Source organism: Typha latifolia, chromosome 11, assembly GCF_019914945.1.
Source record: "Typha latifolia isolate L0001 chromosome 11, TyphaL0001v2, whole genome shotgun sequence".
NCBI lineage: Eukaryota > Viridiplantae > Streptophyta > Magnoliopsida > Poales > Typhaceae > Typha > Typha latifolia.
Genome location: NC_133096.1, coordinates 9,157,577 through 9,173,956, shown reverse-complemented (window position 1 = coordinate 9,173,956; position 16,380 = coordinate 9,157,577). Strand labels below are relative to the sequence as shown.

Sequence of the window (16,380 nt, the reverse complement as noted above, 5' to 3'; positions counted from 1 at the left end):
AATTAATTTCTGGAAGAAATTAACATAGGTAGAATCTAGTCATCCACGACATAATTCAAGCTCAAGAAGAACTAATTAATTTCTGGAAGAAATTAATGTAGGTAGAATCTAGTCATCCACATCATAATTCAAGCTCAAGAAGAACTAATTAATTTCTGGAAGAAATTAATGTAGGTAGAATCTAGTCATCCACATCATAATTGTGTCTGGAATCAATTTGTGCATGTCGTAATTGGCCATGGAATTGAGAGCAGCACCATCACCCTTATTCCTTCCCTTTTCTGATTGAATATTATTCTTTATTCGCTTTGCCGAATGGAATCTAGTTTAACCCAAATTAACGTTTGATTATACACTAAAATATAGGGGATAATTACATGATATAGATCTCTTTTTTTAAAAAAAAATTTTTTGTGCATATTGATGACCCATCAAACTTCAACAATTTAAAACTTCCAAAATATTACTTTTTATTATTAAAAAAATATTATATAATCAATTTTAAATAGTCATTCTGAGGACCGGTTTTATCCTCATTTTAGAGGAAAGAAAGAGATATAAGTTGGAATTAAAATAGTTATCTAATATATTTATCTATCCATCTATTAAATTTATAAGAGATATTAGGATAGTTAAGAGAGCAAAAAATATCATTAGAAGTAAATAAATAGAGTGAAAGTAGATAATAAATTACAAAAAGAAAATGTAGTTTTCCTTGGGAGATTTGATAAATTCTATATCCTTTAAAATATTTTCTTTGGGAGCTTAATTTTATCCTGATATTGCACTTTGTTAGTGTTGATTTATGACATTAATATGATGTGAGATTTATTGTTCTTTTAATAGAATAAATAATGAGCAAGTCCTTTGACTTCTCTCTGATTCTTATTTAGATCCTTGTGCTCTAACTTGTTCTCATTCCTCAATCTCTTTTAGTTTAATTATATATGCGCATTAACAAATTTAAATGAGAAAAATAAATAGGAGTTTTGACTTCAATCCAATTGACTTCTTCTCTATTTCAGAGGATCATTTGCAGGCCCTACTCCTACTGCAGGAATTTCCAACAGTCTGGATGCCTAATAATGCTGTTAAACCAGTTGAGTTATTAGAAAATGGCCATTATTTTTGTTTTAAATATTTGCAAATAGGCACCTCTTTTTTACAACGTTCTAACAGAACACCACTTTTGGGTTTTTCTTTAGAGGTCATATTTCGTATATTGACTCAAATATCCTTTAGGAGGTTCTGCTATAATATGGGAAACAAGGGCAATTTAGTAACAAAAAAGTCGAGATATAATCAAAGTAGTCCTTATTAATTAAGTGGGAGTGGTTCCTTGAGAATATAATTAAAAACAGGAGTCGACTTGCAAATCTGCTAGCTTCTTGCAATTTCCAGTATCTCACTTTTTGAACCAGTATGTCTCGTAACACTAAATTACAAATTTACCCTCCAACTATAATTCAATACCGTTTACATCTTATAGGGATCATCTAAAATATTATAGTATATTTTACCCTCTATAAAGGTGCAAATTATTATTCGAATATTATAATGTAAGGAAACAACTTAAGTTACCAACTTCAATAAAGTTTTATAAGAATAAATGTGATTTTTATTCGAATAAAAAGGCATCAATCTTTGTTAACTTTGGACGAAAACTTAAAACAGTTGTAAAAAACATAAGGTGAGAGGATTAAATTGAAATTTGTCCAAAATAGAGGGGGTAAAGTGTATTTAATTTTATTTTAAAATGGAAAGTCGTATTAGACCATAGGAAAAGATTTTTTTTTAAAACAAAAAAACAAAAAGAAGGGTGAAAGTGTAAATTAGATGCCATAAAATCTAAATATTATTCTCCTACCGACCCGATAAGATGGACACGTCAAACGTGCCGGTGGAAGAGCTGGTAATCTCGTTGGTATCCAACTGCAGCAATCTCGTCGCAGCCCCGTCTCTCGCATTCACCTCTACGTTCTCATTACCCAAGAGGTCCAATATAACCATATCCGGCTCCGGCGGCAAATCGACGGCCATCCTTCCTTCGAGCATGTCCACCACCCTCTCCATCGACGGCCGGGATTTTGCCTTCTCTTGTATGCACCACAACGCTACGTACACCAAATTCCTCGCCTCCATCTCATCCACTCCTCCGCCGTTGTTGAATAATCTCTCATCCACCACCTCCGTAATCCTCCCTAATTTAACCATCTCGGTCGCGATCTTTGGGAAGTAGGACCACTTCCTAGTAGCACTCATCTGGACGTTTCGACGGCCGGAGACTAATTCTAACAGCACCATGCCGTAGCTGTAGATGTCCGACTTCTCGGAAATCCCAGTCTCGATGAGCCATTCTGGAGCTAAGTAGCCTCTGGTTCCTCGCACGGTCGTTAGGACTCGGCTTTCGTCGCGGCCCATGAGCTTGGAGAGGCCGAAGTCGGCGACGACGGCGCGGAAGCACTCGTCGAGGAGGATGTTCTCCGGCTTGATGTCGAGGTGGAGGACGCGGTGGCGGCAGCCGTGGTGGAGGTAGGCGAGAGCCTTAGCCACGTCGACGGCGACGCGGCGACGCAGGTGCCACGGGAGGCATCGGGTCCCGGATTCGCCGGCGGCGCGGGGATCTTTCCTTGGGAAGATCCAGGCGTCCAGCGAGCCGTTCTCGATGAACTCGTAGACGAGATAGCTGTTGGTACCGTTAATTTGCATCAATATTTCTATCCAGATTCTCTAAATATAAAGAATTTAACTCATTTATCTAGTTTAGTGAACCATTTTGGTCTTGTTCTATTTTCGATATTATTATTTTAAGTACTTCAAATTGAGTTATTAGTATTCAAAGCATCGTTGCTATTGCTAGAGAAAACAATCGTAAGGGGGGGTCTTAATCAGATTTCGTCATTTTTCTTTAAAAAAATTTAGAATAAAGAACGGTGATTATCCAATTTCATTAACTTTTCAAAAAAAAATTCTGGGATAAGTACCCTTGAAGTATTGTCGTTTTTTTTTCATATAGACGGCTTTATTTATTTTTATTTGTCATAACACCTTAAATTTTTTTTAGATATTCTAGGAATTATTTTACTTTTATTTTTAAAAGAAAGAAAAAAAAAGTGATATAAAATAACTAGAGGTATAAAAAAATGTGTATCTGAAAATGAGCTATAAAACTATATCAATATATATATATTTATTTATTTATTTATTTTTTTAATTTTAAAAAACGCCTCAAAATTTCGTTTTTAAGGTGATAAATGAAGTACGTACCGTGGACCGCCGTTGGGGAGGACGCAATAGCCGAGGAGACGAATGAGATTAACATGGTGGATGCTCGCGACCGCCGTGACCTCGGCGCGGAACTCGCGCTCGCCGTGTAACTCGCTATTAATCTGCTTCACCGCGACGGCGGTGCCGTCGTCAAGAATCCCCTTAAACACCGAGGCCGACGAGCCGCGGCCTATCAACGCCTTGAAATCATCGGTGGCGGCGGCGAGCACTTCGTACCGGAACTTAGTCGGCACGTTGGCCACTTTCCGGAGGAAGCTATACTCGACTCGGAATTGCTCCCCTTCTATAGCTGACCTCCTCACCATGGATAGCCTTCGCCGGTCAACGCCGGCGTAGAGGGACAAGATCCAGATGAATATAGCGACGATTAGCGCGACGTCGACGGCGGCGATGGCGACGAAGGTCTTGGTTGCGCCGAGGGAGAGAAATAGGACTATTAGCTGGATGAGGAGGGTGGTGGTGGATGCAGCGGCGATTATTCTGGCTTTCTTGGGATCCATTAGAGACGCATCGATGGAGAGAGAGGGTGGTTGGAGTTGTCGAGTTTTATGGGTAGGGGTAGTGTGAGAAGAGTTCTTAATTAGTTGATCACAGTATTATTATTATTTTAAGGATCATTTATAAATCACATTATATATTTTAACTATTTTATAATTCATATTTGTCTTTCAAAATTTTATAACCCGACACCTCATTTTTTTTCTATAATTTTTATTTAACACCCCGAATTAATTTAGACAGTATTAAAAAATAAATATTCTAATCTAATATATAAAATAATTTATAAATACTTAAATTACCTTGTCTTCTTCGTTCTATTTATCTTTTTTCTAAAAAGAAGAAAAAAATTAGAAAGCAGAGGGAAAAATATGATGAAATGTGGTGGTGACGACGATAACGGTGGAAGAGATATATGGGAAAGCTGATGGAGAAATATAGAAAATGAGATGGAATAGTGAGTTATTTTAATAATTTGATCGATATTAGTTAGTCAAAATATTAGTGTATTAAATGAGAATGATAAGAAAAAAGAAAGGGTCGGATTACAAAATTCTTAAATACGAGATCAAATGACAAAATAGATAAAATATAAAGCATAATTTATAAAAAAAAAAATTTATTTTTATTATTGTTATTTGGTTTGTTTTGTTTACTATTTTGAGGAGCGGAAGGTCGGAAGGTATTAAATACTACATTGACTTTGGCCAAAATGTGCGTAATAAAGAATTCAATCATCTTGGACCTTATCAAAGGCAGGGCTTTTTTACTTCAATTTTGGATTAATTTTATGTATATCACCGCCTACATATTTAGTCTTTTTGAATAAGTCTGTGAATTGACTTCTTTGACGGGTGTATTTGCCAAAAATAAATTCTTATAAAGTTCACTTGTAAGTGCTCTTAAGTATGTTTTATTACTTGATCACTACGATTTCTTTCAAGACAAATTATGGTCGAAGAAATAAGGTGGGTCCTGTCGTTAGGGATTCTGATGACCGGTTGCTACAGGCTGCCATGGAGCCTGCAGCCTAATCCAAGTAACTTGTCTCTTCTCTGTGAAACCCGACCTTGCTTCTGGATGTTTAAGGAGGCGTTATATTATTATCGAATCTAATGCTAAAATGCTTGTGAGGGTGAAGAATTAAAACCCCCCCGTGCATTCATTCGTAATATTTATTTATATATGACCGCCAGCGCCAGGGGGAGAAATTTTGCTGCTGATTGGACATCAAATCCGAGTAAAAGGGCTGCTCTTTTTTGTTTTTGTTTTTTTTTATTTGGGGTCGACGACTATGAGGTTAAAAAGTAAGTGGTGATGCCCAAAAGTTCCCATTACTTGGTCAAAGATCTGATTGCAGCTATTTTTAACATTATTCTCAATCTGGTTCGACCCAGTTGAAAATGACTAAATACCAACTTCCGAGCTATTGGAGAAATATGCCCATCTTCATCTATGGGCTACGGATACTAAATAAATTCACCCGTGTAGAGATTGGATTGGATGATTTTAATTCAATACTCTCTCTCCAATTTGTTGGTCGTGTAAAGAGTTTGTCCAAATACAAAATTTTAACTATGCGCCTTTTATCAGAAAAGAAATTTAAGAGTATACCTGTGTATAATCTCGTCCGTTAACAAACTATTTTTATAATTTTCTTCTCAAATTACTTTCTTTACAAATTCAGCTTGGCCCTCATTGCTCGTTCTATAAATTTTGCTGCATTATGTGGTCTATAAATCCCTTAATCTTATCTTTTCCTGGTTAACTAAGTAATCAAGGTAGACAACAATGGACGTTGATATCATTAAATAACAAGTCCTACACTACTATGTCAAGCTTGTAAATTGTCATAGTCTTGCAGGTTTTCTTAGTGCAGCCAAACTGTACTAGTATATTCTTTTCAGAGGTCTAGTTTATGAATGAGTTACTTGCTGTAGTTGTCGTCGTGATTTGCCTGCAACTTGGGTATGACCATGTCTCTGCTTTATCTCTCTCCTCTTTGACAACGGGCCTGCCTATTATAGTATTATATTAAGCAGACAAAGTTGGTTAGAATTGGTCACAGAAACTTAAAAGTCTCAAACAAGGTGATATATACAAGCAACCCTGACAATACCTCAAAAGTAAGATCGTGCTCCCAAGGTTCGAGTCTCTCATTCACATTGACCACTATCAACCAAGTCAAATTGGGCAGATTGGGTAAGGTACCAATCTAGAGGCATTTAGAATGGTACCATCGTCCCTGTGAAGAATTCGAGATCTCATTTTTCTTCACCCTCTTGCAACAGCAGAGAGACCTCACAGTGAAAGTAGAGAACAATGACGACTAAAAGATTCAATTGATAGAATGGATGCAGCGTATAGTCACATTACTGCTTATATCAAACAGGAGTCCATCATATCAGATGGTCAGTATGAAAAGCTTAGAAATCCACAAATCGAATAGATGTTGGGCCATTTAAGCAAAATTCTCAGATGGAAATACCACCATGTCCATGGTCAAGAAGATTCACCAAGACCACATAATAAGGCTCCTCAATGCTACAAACGTATAACAGAAATCATCCGGTTGATTATTATTCGTTTTAGCAAGTCCACACATCATCAGTGATGATCATCATCACCGTGCCCGTCTGGGTCTCCTCCCTCACCAATCACCTTCAGCTGCAAAATATGACACCAATAATTAACCAACTTTGTCTGAATTGTATTGATTCATTTGTACTGCGGGATGAGTACTAGATAAGCATATTGACCCATCTACTTACCGCAAAGTACTGCGAGCACACGGGGCATTCATGTGGTTTGTCTTTCTCCAACCAAAACCATACGACATCATGCTCATCCTCTGCAATGGATCAGTGTGAAAAGTTGACTCCATTTTTTATTATGAATTATGATCTCATACTAGAGTTAAGTCAAGGATACATTGAAGAACTACTTTTAAAAGTTACTTACCACCTTCACCACCGGGACAACCAACTATTCTCTTGTTATAATAGGACTCAATGATAGCAGGTGCCTCCTACAAGGAAGCCAGAGCAGGGGAATTTTTTTTTCAAGTTATGACATACTCCAAGTTAAAGCAGTAAGTTGAAGTAAATAGAATGCAAAAGAAAATTAAGTTTTTCAATACACAATGGAATATCAAAATGTCCTGTGTGATCAACTGTTTCGAAACTTAAACATAGATGGGGCCACGATAAATTGTCTACACATGTCATAGTTGGTAGAGAGTATTGACAACATCTAGGCAACTAAGGTCTTGTTTACTTTAGGAATAAAAACAATAAAGACAACTTAGAATATCTATTCCTATCTATTATTCTCAAAATGAGACATTTATTCTAAGAATAGTTATCCTTAAATGCATTTTTATTCTAGAATAAAGATGTAATAATTACTTTTGATGTGATATAATATAAGGAAAAATATGAAAAACAAATATTTATATATTTTTAAAAATTATAATAAATATCATTTGATTTAATATAAAATAGATTCATGAGATAAATATCAAGGGTTAATTTATAATTGGGTTAATATGTGGTATAAAATATAATTTTGATAATAGTATTTATATTTTTTAATAGGATTATTCTGATGTTTAACTGTCATTCTGAAATAAAATTTATATTACAAAATAAGAAAAAATATTTTTGAAGTAAATGAGAGCTAAAGAAGTGGTCGTAGCTAATTGAGTGCCTTGAGAACCGGCAGAGAAGAAAATGGAAAAACATAAGTGGTATTTGTTTCTGAGCCTCAAAGGAGATTAAACATACTACTGCTCTATGTGAAAGTTTCCCAAAGGGAAGGATTTTAAACATTGATATTGGTGCTTTAACAGCATTAATAGTATATCATGCAATCTAGGAAGGGATGCATAAAATCATTTATCGGATTGATCAAAAAGAAAATTTATCAGATATTGCAGTGTCAATATCCTTCTAGGATTAGTCAAGTCTTATTAGCAAAACTTTTATCTCAGTATAAATATTCATTGATACCAATCTTCCAGTTGCTGAAGATTGAAAAGTATGATCTTGTTGCCAAAATAATTATAAAAGCACTGACAACAACTGGATTCTCACATAAAATTGACAACACAGGTACAAATAATATAAAATTAACCAAACTACATTATCCATGATACTAGGGTCGTGCTAACCTGTTTTAATAAGATGGCCAAAAAGACCTAACACAACTATTGCAGTATAGCCATATGGGTTCATTTTCCCGAGAGTAGTTAAAAAATAGGTAACAGAATCTAGCATCCCAGTGTTAAATTCATTGAACCTAGCTGTTGTACTCGTGACACTAATGCTTAGCCAGTTCTTAAGAAAATAATATGCCAGGAAAACCTAATACAAGCAACAATAACAATAGCTATTTAGAGCCAGCTAAAGGGAACCTAATACAATATAAGATAAGGATAAGCATAAAACTAAACATTGAATGTAAGTCATATGTGTTCCACATGGATCAAAATGTAAGCAACTTGCAAATAATATCTTCAGCATATAAAAGCATACTGCGATGATAGTGTGACTAAAAAAACTAAGTTTTAACATCTAGATTGACTTTGAAATTCAAAATTGTTGTACATATTAATGACTTAGCGGATTCCAACAGCTTACTATAGTTCTTAACAATAATGCATTATTATATTGTCTATATTGTAGGTATTAATTTTAATTTCTTTTCTAACTAATTTTTTTAACCATCTTGAATTTTGGGGGCCCACCTAGGCACTACATAATCACTAGTTCACCTATTTACTGCCTGCATTCTTTTAAAACTGTGCCATGGAGAAATTTGACTGAAGTATAAGAGCCAGAAGTAAAATAACAATCCAAATTGTCTTGGGCAAATATTGCGAGTCATCGATTAACAACCCTCAAATAAGAAAATATGGAGTCAGATTGAAAATGATTAATGCAATTAAACCCTCCTTCCTCATGGTAGCAAAGATAATGTTCCATTAGTAACAGATGATAAGGCATTATCCTGTCAGCCATTTGGTTTATTATTTCTGCCTGAAATATAAGACTGCAGGTGAACTTGCTTGGTTAATTTGGTATTTTGATATTCACCAGTAGTAGTAAGCCTACGAACCCAAAGAGTTTGACGAGACATGGAAGAAAATTAGGATACCAATGCGAAGGAATTGTGTTTAAATCATATACCATCAAACAAATTTCCAAATGAATATAGCAATACCCTATGTGAAGGATGAATTAATAATATGGAGCAAATTCTTGTTAAAGAATTCAAACATCCATTTGTGGTTAATTGTCTTCAAGTTTCTAAATAATTAACTAAACAGTAATGATGATCTATAACTATCAGAATTTGCCCCATTAAGCTGTTTGGCTTATTTATTATTAATACTCATAGATAAAAAAACTCCAATGTTTAGCATTCCCACGCTTCCCTTTCCTATAGACTCTTTTCATGTCTAAAAGTTTTTGAGGTTGTATCTTGGATAGCATGAGCATAAATTATAAGGCAAATAACTCTATGTGATACTTAGTCATGTATGATTGGTGCAACTTCCTGTCTTCCTTAATTTGCCCTTGGCTTAGAGTTCAGCAATAGTACTTTGATGGTTGACCTTTGGTTGAGTGCTTGCAACCAAAGTTTCACGATTCTTCTATACAGTCTTCAGACTTGAGTTGTCTGTCCTATTTCATTAAGAATACTTCTATTAAGATGATGCAGGAAGTCAGTTAAACTGAAAATGTTTTTATGAAGAATCGTGTAAGTTTTTTTTTTTTATCCTTTCTCTTATTTCTACAATTCCAATGCAATGTATAGAAAGCTTTCACTCTTATATTTAAGCATATCAACCATAGGCATTCAACTTTCAATAAGAGGTCATCCACGATCCCCACCTTTTGTTATTCACAAGAAAAACTAAAACGTAAGTGCAGTGCATATAATTACGGCGCACACGTGAATAGTCCAAAAGTAATTACTATTATCTTAAACGAAACCCGACCCTTTTAGGACAATATCATCAGCTCAGATCGATATAACAAAAGCACCAAACGAGGGTCTCTCATCTGAAGTAGTATAACCGATACGATCTACCTAACGCAATCATATCAAAACACGAATCTAGAAAGACACTAACTCACCTTAGTGCCGAACGGACCGACTGGAGCATCCATATCGAATCGCTTCTTCCCCTAAATCCATAAAAAGACCGAAGATCCCATCAAATCTTGAACCAAATCGAACAGCTAATAAGACGAACCTATCCAAACAACTCAATCTAGACTCACCTCGAGCTCCGCCTCGATCTCCTCCCGCTCATGCCCAGTAGCAATCGGCATCACGTCCTCTACTTTCTTCTTCGCCGGCACATCGCCTAAAACAAACAGGAGAACGAATCAGATGCAAACAAGAGCCCCGTCAAACTAGATCCAGATCAGGACGATGAGATCTCACCGGATTCGGAGGAGAGGAGAGGCGACGTCGGCCGGAAGGCGGCGGAGGAGAGGAGCGCTCGGCCGCAATGAAGGGGTTCGCGGCCGAGATGGGATCGGAGAAGGGAGATGGCCTGGGAGTGGGAAGAGATCCGCCGCCACATCGTATCTTCTAGCGCCGCCGCCGCGGTGGGGAAACAATGAGTTCTCAGGTCGCCCTTGGGGTTTGGGGGAATCGCGCTTCTCTTCCTGCTTCTGACTCTCTCTCTCTCTCGCTCGCTACAGCTGGATGGGTTTTGTTTGTATTGACCGAGAGAAAAATGAGGTGGCCGCTGATCGCACTGTGGGTTTGGCGAAGCAGTGGGGGAGTAGATCCTCTGCATACCCGAATGTAAGAACTTTATTAAAGTCGAGTGTATTACTATTTAGCATCCCTTGAAAATAGAAAATATACAGGGATGGATTGTAAAATACGTGTCCGAAAATCCCTCTTCTGTTTCTTTCATCCGAGTTTGTTGGGGAAAAAAATAATAATCGATAATCTTAAATGATAAATTAAAGTCTTGCAGTCGCCAATGGCAGGGATGACGGGATGTAGCAAGTTCGTATATTTGAGGGAGCAGACGATCTGCTGACCAGTATAGAAGGCAGCGTGTGAGAAATGTTTCGTTACGGGTTGCACACTTGCAAGTGTCGCTTGGGGTCTCGTAGGCATGAAGATTCGTGCTGGAGGGATTAACGGGCGGATTAGACATATCAACGGGAGGATTGGGTCTTTTGGGGTCGCCCGTATTGACTTTCCTAAACAGTAAAGGGAGACGCCCTGGTTGTGGATGGAATGAATTGTTACTGAATTGGGTAGGACTGGGTTTGGGTGCGACGAATCTTAGCTCACGTTAAATTTTTTTTTGGAGTAATCCTAAGTTTAAATAATTGAGTCCATATTTGATCTGCCCCAAGTTAATAGCAAAAAGGAGGAAAGGGTAGGGGAAATAAAGGCATAGGAGGAAGGAAGAAACGATGAAATTTGGGTGGGAAAAGAAGGTATGATAAATAGAAGGTATGATAAGAAAAGGGATAAAAGTAGAGAAAAAAAATTAATTAAATTTTTTTTATAAATCACACTTTATATTTTATTTATTATACAATTTATATTTAATTTTTAAGGATTTTGTAATCTTTTTTTTCTATAATTCTTATTTAACATCTTAACATTATTTTGACTAACTGATATCAATTAAATTACTAAAGTACCCCTTCACTATCTTTCGTTACCTTTCTCAAATATATTTTTTTGTTGTCGTTATCGTTACCACTTTTTCTCATCTTCCCTTTCTCCTCATTTTTTTCCTCTTCTTTTTACTCACCCTCCTCTACCTATCTTTGCTTTGATCAAATATTAGCCAGAGATGTTGGAGGTTTTAGTCTCCCTCCTTTACCTCCCTTCAAATCCTCCTCCTCTTTCTCTCTTTAATAACGATCTAATTAATTTCTTGCTGATTTATTGGATAATTATTAAAAGGAGAAAAGTAGAAGTGAATTATTAGATGATTACTTTGAAAAATGTTTAATTGATTTAGAGTTTTTTTGTGATGCTTGTTTTGATAGTTTTAGTTTGGGTGGCAGGTTAATGCTTGTTTAATGTTAACTTGATGGTAGTAAGGTTATTTTTATTTTCTGATAGGATTAATGGATATGTTGTTTGAAAGGTCAATTACTGTTACATATTATATTTTTTTTGTTTTGAGACCTAGCTGATTGATTGTGTCACTATGTAAATTTCAATAGAAACAAGGGCGCAACTTGTTTATAAAAAAAGGAGAAAAATAAAAAAGAAAGAGAGGATGAAGAAGCCGAGTTATATATATATATATATATATATATATATATATATTTATGTATTAGAATGAAATTTATTTTTGTTGGTTTATAAATTTTTGAAAGAAGTAGTGTGAATTATAATAACGGTGTAATTTATAAAATTTTCTATAATTTATAGTTATAAAATCCGTATACATACGGTGGCACACGCATACCGGCATATATGCGCACGTGTGGTCCGCAAATCGAAACATGATGCGATTCTCGCGACGGACCGTGAACTAGTGAACTACACAGAGATCCGATCGTCTCCCCGAGAAATTTCTTCCTCCTTCGCAAGCAAATCGGGCGATGGAGGAGCCATGGCGAATCCTCGAGTTCTACAGCGGCATTGGTGGGATGGTAAGCACGACTCTCACCATTCAAGCACTCCTCGGCCGTCCTCGTCCCTATACTCAAAGCTAGGGTTTGCTCTCTTGCTCCTTCTCTTCTACCTCATATAATGATAAGATTTGGCCTGTGGTGGTTGGTAGAGGTACTCCTTGATGAAGTCTGGGATCCGAGGAGAGGTAGTGGAGGCTTTCGACATCAACGATCGAGCCAACGATGTGTACGAACACAACTTTGGGCATCGCCCTTTCCAGGTTCGATTCTCCTTTTTTGTTTCTGCTCTTTGTTCTTTTCTTGCGTCCAAATACTTGGAAAGCAGCAGATTTTTGTTGCAGTTTGCTGGAAATTACTGATTGTTACTAATTAGTGTGTTTGTATGGTGTGGCGAGCATTAACTACTGTTGTTTGTGTTTAATTGTTAATATTATACCTTTTATCTCATTGTGATCACCTTAATGCCAGTAGACTAGAAAAATTTGCATCGAAGTTAACTCTCGCCAATATTCGGTTATATGCTATTGAACTCTTTCAAGTTATATTAGTATAAATGCTATAAATACTTATAAATACTTTTCACAAAAGAATACCATACTCTATAGTTTTTTTTTTTTTTTTTTTTTGACAAATAAGCCGCAGCCCTCATTTCATTCCATACTTTATAGCTATCTACTTGTTTTTATAACTTGATCAACTACATTAGAAATGTTCATGTCGGTTTCAGGGAAACATCCAGACACTAACTGCTGCTGAATTAGACAAGTACAGGGCACATGCTTGGCTTCTTTCCCCTCCATGTCAACCATACACACGCCAAGGTTCGCTTTAAGAGTCCATTTCTGATGATGGTACTATATCTGTTATTATTATTGTTGTTGTTGTTGTTGTTATACTCTTTTGCTCTTACATGATATAGAATTAGTACTTTTAGGTCTCCAGAAAGATTCAGCTGATGCTCGAGCTGTCTCATTCATCAAGATCCTTGAGCTTATGTTGCACATGCTTCATCCTCCTCTATCATTATTTGTGGAAAATGTTGTTGGATTTGAGGTTTGTATAAACCTTCATCTTGTAAAATTTGAAATATATTTATTTCTACAATTATGATTTGGAGAATCGAGGATGCAGCAAGAAATTATATACGTCTTGTTGCAGGTTTCTGATACACACAAGCAGTTGATAGATGTTCTTTTGAAACTTGGTTTTGTCACACAAGAATATATCTTAAGCCCATTGCAGTTCGGAATTCCATATTCTAGACCTCGCTACTTTTGCCTGGTAAATTATCTTCTGTTGAATATCTTTCTTTTCCTAGCCTACTGTCCTATGTGCTTGTAAACTTTTTGAATGCCCACAGTTAACTTGATACCTTATGCTGCATATCATGCATCCACATTCATTTTCATGTAACGTAGATATGGTACCTGATTCTACAATTATATTAGCCTCATCAGCTTGCTCTTGCAGTTTATTATACTTTTTTGCAATCTCTATCTTGTCCTTTTCAGTGTTAGGATATTCCATTAACATATTATTGCATATTCAGGCAAAAAGAGAACCTCTGTCCTTTCAGAATCCATTCTTCAATAACAAACTGCTTTGGACACCACCTGAGAGAAATCTTTTGATGGACAGTAACAACCACTCCAATGAAAGAAATGTAGAAATGCAATTCTTTTGTGAGCCAATAAGAAACTTTCTGGAAACACAAAATCTGCGTGACCAACAGGATTGTTTGGGAATAGATTCCCATGATGACTTCAATGGTTCTAGTGCAGATTCTGAATATGGCACAGATGATGTTGGAGAGGAGGTTAAAGGAGGAACCATAAGCAAAAATGATGTGCCCATTTATACTGTCCCACTAAGCTTAATTGAAAGATGGGGAAGTGCCATGGGTATCCTCAAATTTCCTTGCTTCATTCATTCTCTCTTTTTTTCCTCTTTTCATTTTGCTTTATAGCAAGTGATATTACTTGCATCTTTTCCCCTAAATTGCCAAATTAAATATTCCTTTGACTTTGATGCAGATATTGTATTCCCTGAGTCTAAAAGGTGCTGCTGTTTCACCAAAAGCTATTATCGCTATGTGAAGGGCACAGGTTCCTTACTTGTGACTTCTCAGGTAGGATTCTTCTTCTATATATTTTTTTCTCATGCTTCACACCTGTGCTAGTTTACCTGCACAGAAAATCTGTGATAATTATGCTCTTTTTTAACCTAAAGTTTTTGAGCCTCTCCATATGTTGCATATTTCATTCCTGAACAATTTAATGGAAATGTTAGAACATTAAATTGGAGGCAGAGGAAAAGCCTGAAGTTTCCTCCTTGAAGGAGAAGGCTCTCAGATTTTTCACACCTAGAGAGGTACGCATTACTATCATTTCAAAATTCTCTCCTTTTTTTCTTGAGAAAATAAAATCAAACCTGTGTTCTAAGCCATGACTAACTTTATTTCAGGTTGCTAATTTGCACTCTTTTCCTGCGGATTTCAACTTCCCATCCCACATAAGCCTTAAGCAGCGGTTAGTTTCTGTAATGGCTTATAGTTGTTAGTGATGGTTGGGATTCTTCAATTCTGCCTATACTAGAATTTGAAATAGTTGAACAATCAATCATGTGTGTCCAACGTGTTTGGTATAATATATTCTGGTGAAAAGAATGTTTAAGTGTCTATGGTGACATTTATTTATCATACTTATGTCATTAACTTTTTAGCTGTACCTTATCAGTAGTTCAATACCATTATCATCATGAATAACCTGCAGTTGTTTGGCAGGTATGCGTTGTTAGGCAACAGTCTGAGTGTAGCAGTAGTGGCTCCATTGCTTCATTATCTATTTGCTGAACCCACTTAGTTCAGTTAATTGCAAATCTATCGTATCAGAAATGAGTCGTGCCATTCCTTTTATCTTTTGGGACCAATGACAGTAGATCTTGGCTCAATGTTTCTTGTCTCCAGATGGAAGATGCCAGGTTTGATAGTTGTTTCTGAATGTAATTTTGTCTACTACTCTGTTCCTGTTCTTAATTTATTGGTCGATTCTGGAATTCACAAGGTTGTCTTCATAGTATCGTAGTTAACTGTTGCTCTGACCATTTTGGTTGTTTCTCATTGTTTTAATTAGAATATTTTTGGTTTCGGACATTCATCTTGCCGGGTGCAACACTTGCAGGGTTGGAGTAAGGCAGAAGCCTGCAGACCATATCTGGATGACTATGATTGGAGAAACATGGAACAACACATCCTATATTAACTGAGAGCAAAGCACCTTGATGCAGGACTGCACACAGATAGAGGCTGGTATCTGATATCTCCATAGATCTTCACAGCTATACATGCCTGGGAATACCCCGGAAATTTCAATCTTGCCTTGTGATTGTTTACTGTAACATTTTAGGTTTTGGCGTCACACAAAAGGATTGACTCTATGTGCAAAATCTTTGTTACTTGGATGATAAAGACTTAAGACTTTTAATTTACTTTCATTCTTTCAAACTTTATAGCACTACCAGCAGTGCCATTTAGTGGTCAATATAATTTGTTTATAGAATGGTTTTTTCAAGATTTTGGTTGTCCCGAGGACAGCAGATCCTCCTGTTATATTGCAATTGAAAGCTGCTGTTAAGACATTTTTTGAGTTGCTGCCTTGGATTGCTCAATTTTGGTATATAGGACCTGCACCATTCTATTAGGTAGGTATTCATTACATTATCAAAAGAAAGCCTTACGCATGAATGGAACTGGGTTATAGATCCAATGCAGGATAAAGTATTACGTTTGGATGGACTTTTGCTTGAGAGTGACCATTAATTTGCAAGAGCTAAGATTGTACATGATCTGATAAGAAAGACAAATAGAAGCCAGATAAGTGCCAAAGTGCATCACAAGTACTTATACCAAAAAATCCTCATTTTTTAACAATAGCAACATTTATTTCTTTTGATAACC

General features: G+C 36.3%; 3 protein-coding genes across 4 annotated transcripts; 1 reads left to right on the top strand and 2 right to left on the bottom strand.

Annotated features, from left to right (window-relative positions):
• Positions 1 to 1,863: 1,863 nt before the first annotated feature.
• Positions 1,864 to 3,788, bottom strand: LOC140797176 (probable receptor-like protein kinase At5g20050). The gene is made up of 2 exons (XM_073150454.1): positions 3,268 to 3,788; positions 1,864 to 2,686 (listed from the first exon to the last, which is right to left on the bottom strand). The coding sequence occupies exons 1-2, from the start codon at positions 3,786 to 3,788 to the stop codon at positions 1,864 to 1,866; spliced, it is 1,344 nt and encodes a 447-aa protein (XP_073006555.1).
• Positions 3,789 to 6,109: 2,321 nt separating this feature from the next.
• Positions 6,110 to 10,540, bottom strand: LOC140797295 (putative cytochrome c oxidase subunit 5b-like). The gene is made up of 6 exons (XM_073150631.1): positions 10,243 to 10,540; positions 10,077 to 10,162; positions 9,930 to 9,980; positions 6,748 to 6,814; positions 6,558 to 6,637; positions 6,110 to 6,453 (listed from the first exon to the last, which is right to left on the bottom strand). Exons 1-6 carry the CDS (start codon positions 10,382 to 10,384, stop codon positions 6,394 to 6,396), a joined length of 486 nt encoding a protein of 161 aa, XP_073006732.1. The 5' UTR covers positions 10,385 to 10,540; the 3' UTR covers positions 6,110 to 6,393.
• Positions 10,541 to 12,243: 1,703 nt separating this feature from the next.
• On the top strand, positions 12,244 to 15,927 carry LOC140798306 (tRNA (cytosine(38)-C(5))-methyltransferase 2). 2 transcript variants are annotated; one of them, XM_073152117.1, is made up of 11 exons: positions 12,244 to 12,443; positions 12,575 to 12,685; positions 13,153 to 13,246; positions 13,360 to 13,478; positions 13,584 to 13,706; positions 13,975 to 14,326; positions 14,459 to 14,553; positions 14,715 to 14,795; positions 14,889 to 14,953; positions 15,208 to 15,404; positions 15,605 to 15,927. In XM_073152117.1, exons 1-10 carry the CDS (start codon positions 12,393 to 12,395, stop codon positions 15,284 to 15,286), a joined length of 1,170 nt encoding a protein of 389 aa, XP_073008218.1. In that variant the 5' UTR covers positions 12,244 to 12,392; the 3' UTR covers positions 15,287 to 15,404; positions 15,605 to 15,927. The 2 variants fall into 2 exon arrangements, with proteins under 2 accessions (XP_073008218.1, XP_073008217.1); XM_073152116.1 differs by having other exon boundaries at positions 12,267 to 12,443; positions 13,351 to 13,478.
• Positions 15,928 to 16,380: the final 453 nt, after the last annotated feature.

Coding starts and splice junctions, on each gene's coding strand:
- LOC140797295 (XM_073150631.1), bottom strand. CDS start 10,384: ATGTGGCGGCGGATCTCTTCCCACTCCCAGGCCATCTCCCTTCTCCGA. Junction 9,981..10,076: donor AGATCGAGGCGGAGCTCGAG/GTGAGTCTAGAT, acceptor TTATGGATTTAG/GGGAAGAAGCGATTCGATAT. Junction 6,638..6,747: donor TTGTCCCGGTGGTGAAGGTG/GTAAGTAACTTT, acceptor GATCCATTGCAG/AGGATGAGCATGATGTCGTA.
- LOC140798306 (XM_073152116.1), top strand. CDS start 12,393: ATGGAGGAGCCATGGCGAATCCTCGAGTTCTACAGCGGCATTGGTGGG. Junction 13,707..13,974: donor GACCTCGCTACTTTTGCCTG/GTAAATTATCTT, acceptor TTGCATATTCAG/GCAAAAAGAGAACCTCTGTC. Junction 14,796..14,888: donor GATTTTTCACACCTAGAGAG/GTACGCATTACT, acceptor ACTTTATTTCAG/GTTGCTAATTTGCACTCTTT.
- LOC140797176 (XM_073150454.1), bottom strand. CDS start 3,788: ATGGATCCCAAGAAAGCCAGAATAATCGCCGCTGCATCCACCACCACC. Junction 2,687..3,267: donor CTCCCCAACGGCGGTCCACG/GTACGTACTTCA, acceptor CGGTACCAACAG/CTATCTCGTCTACGAGTTCA.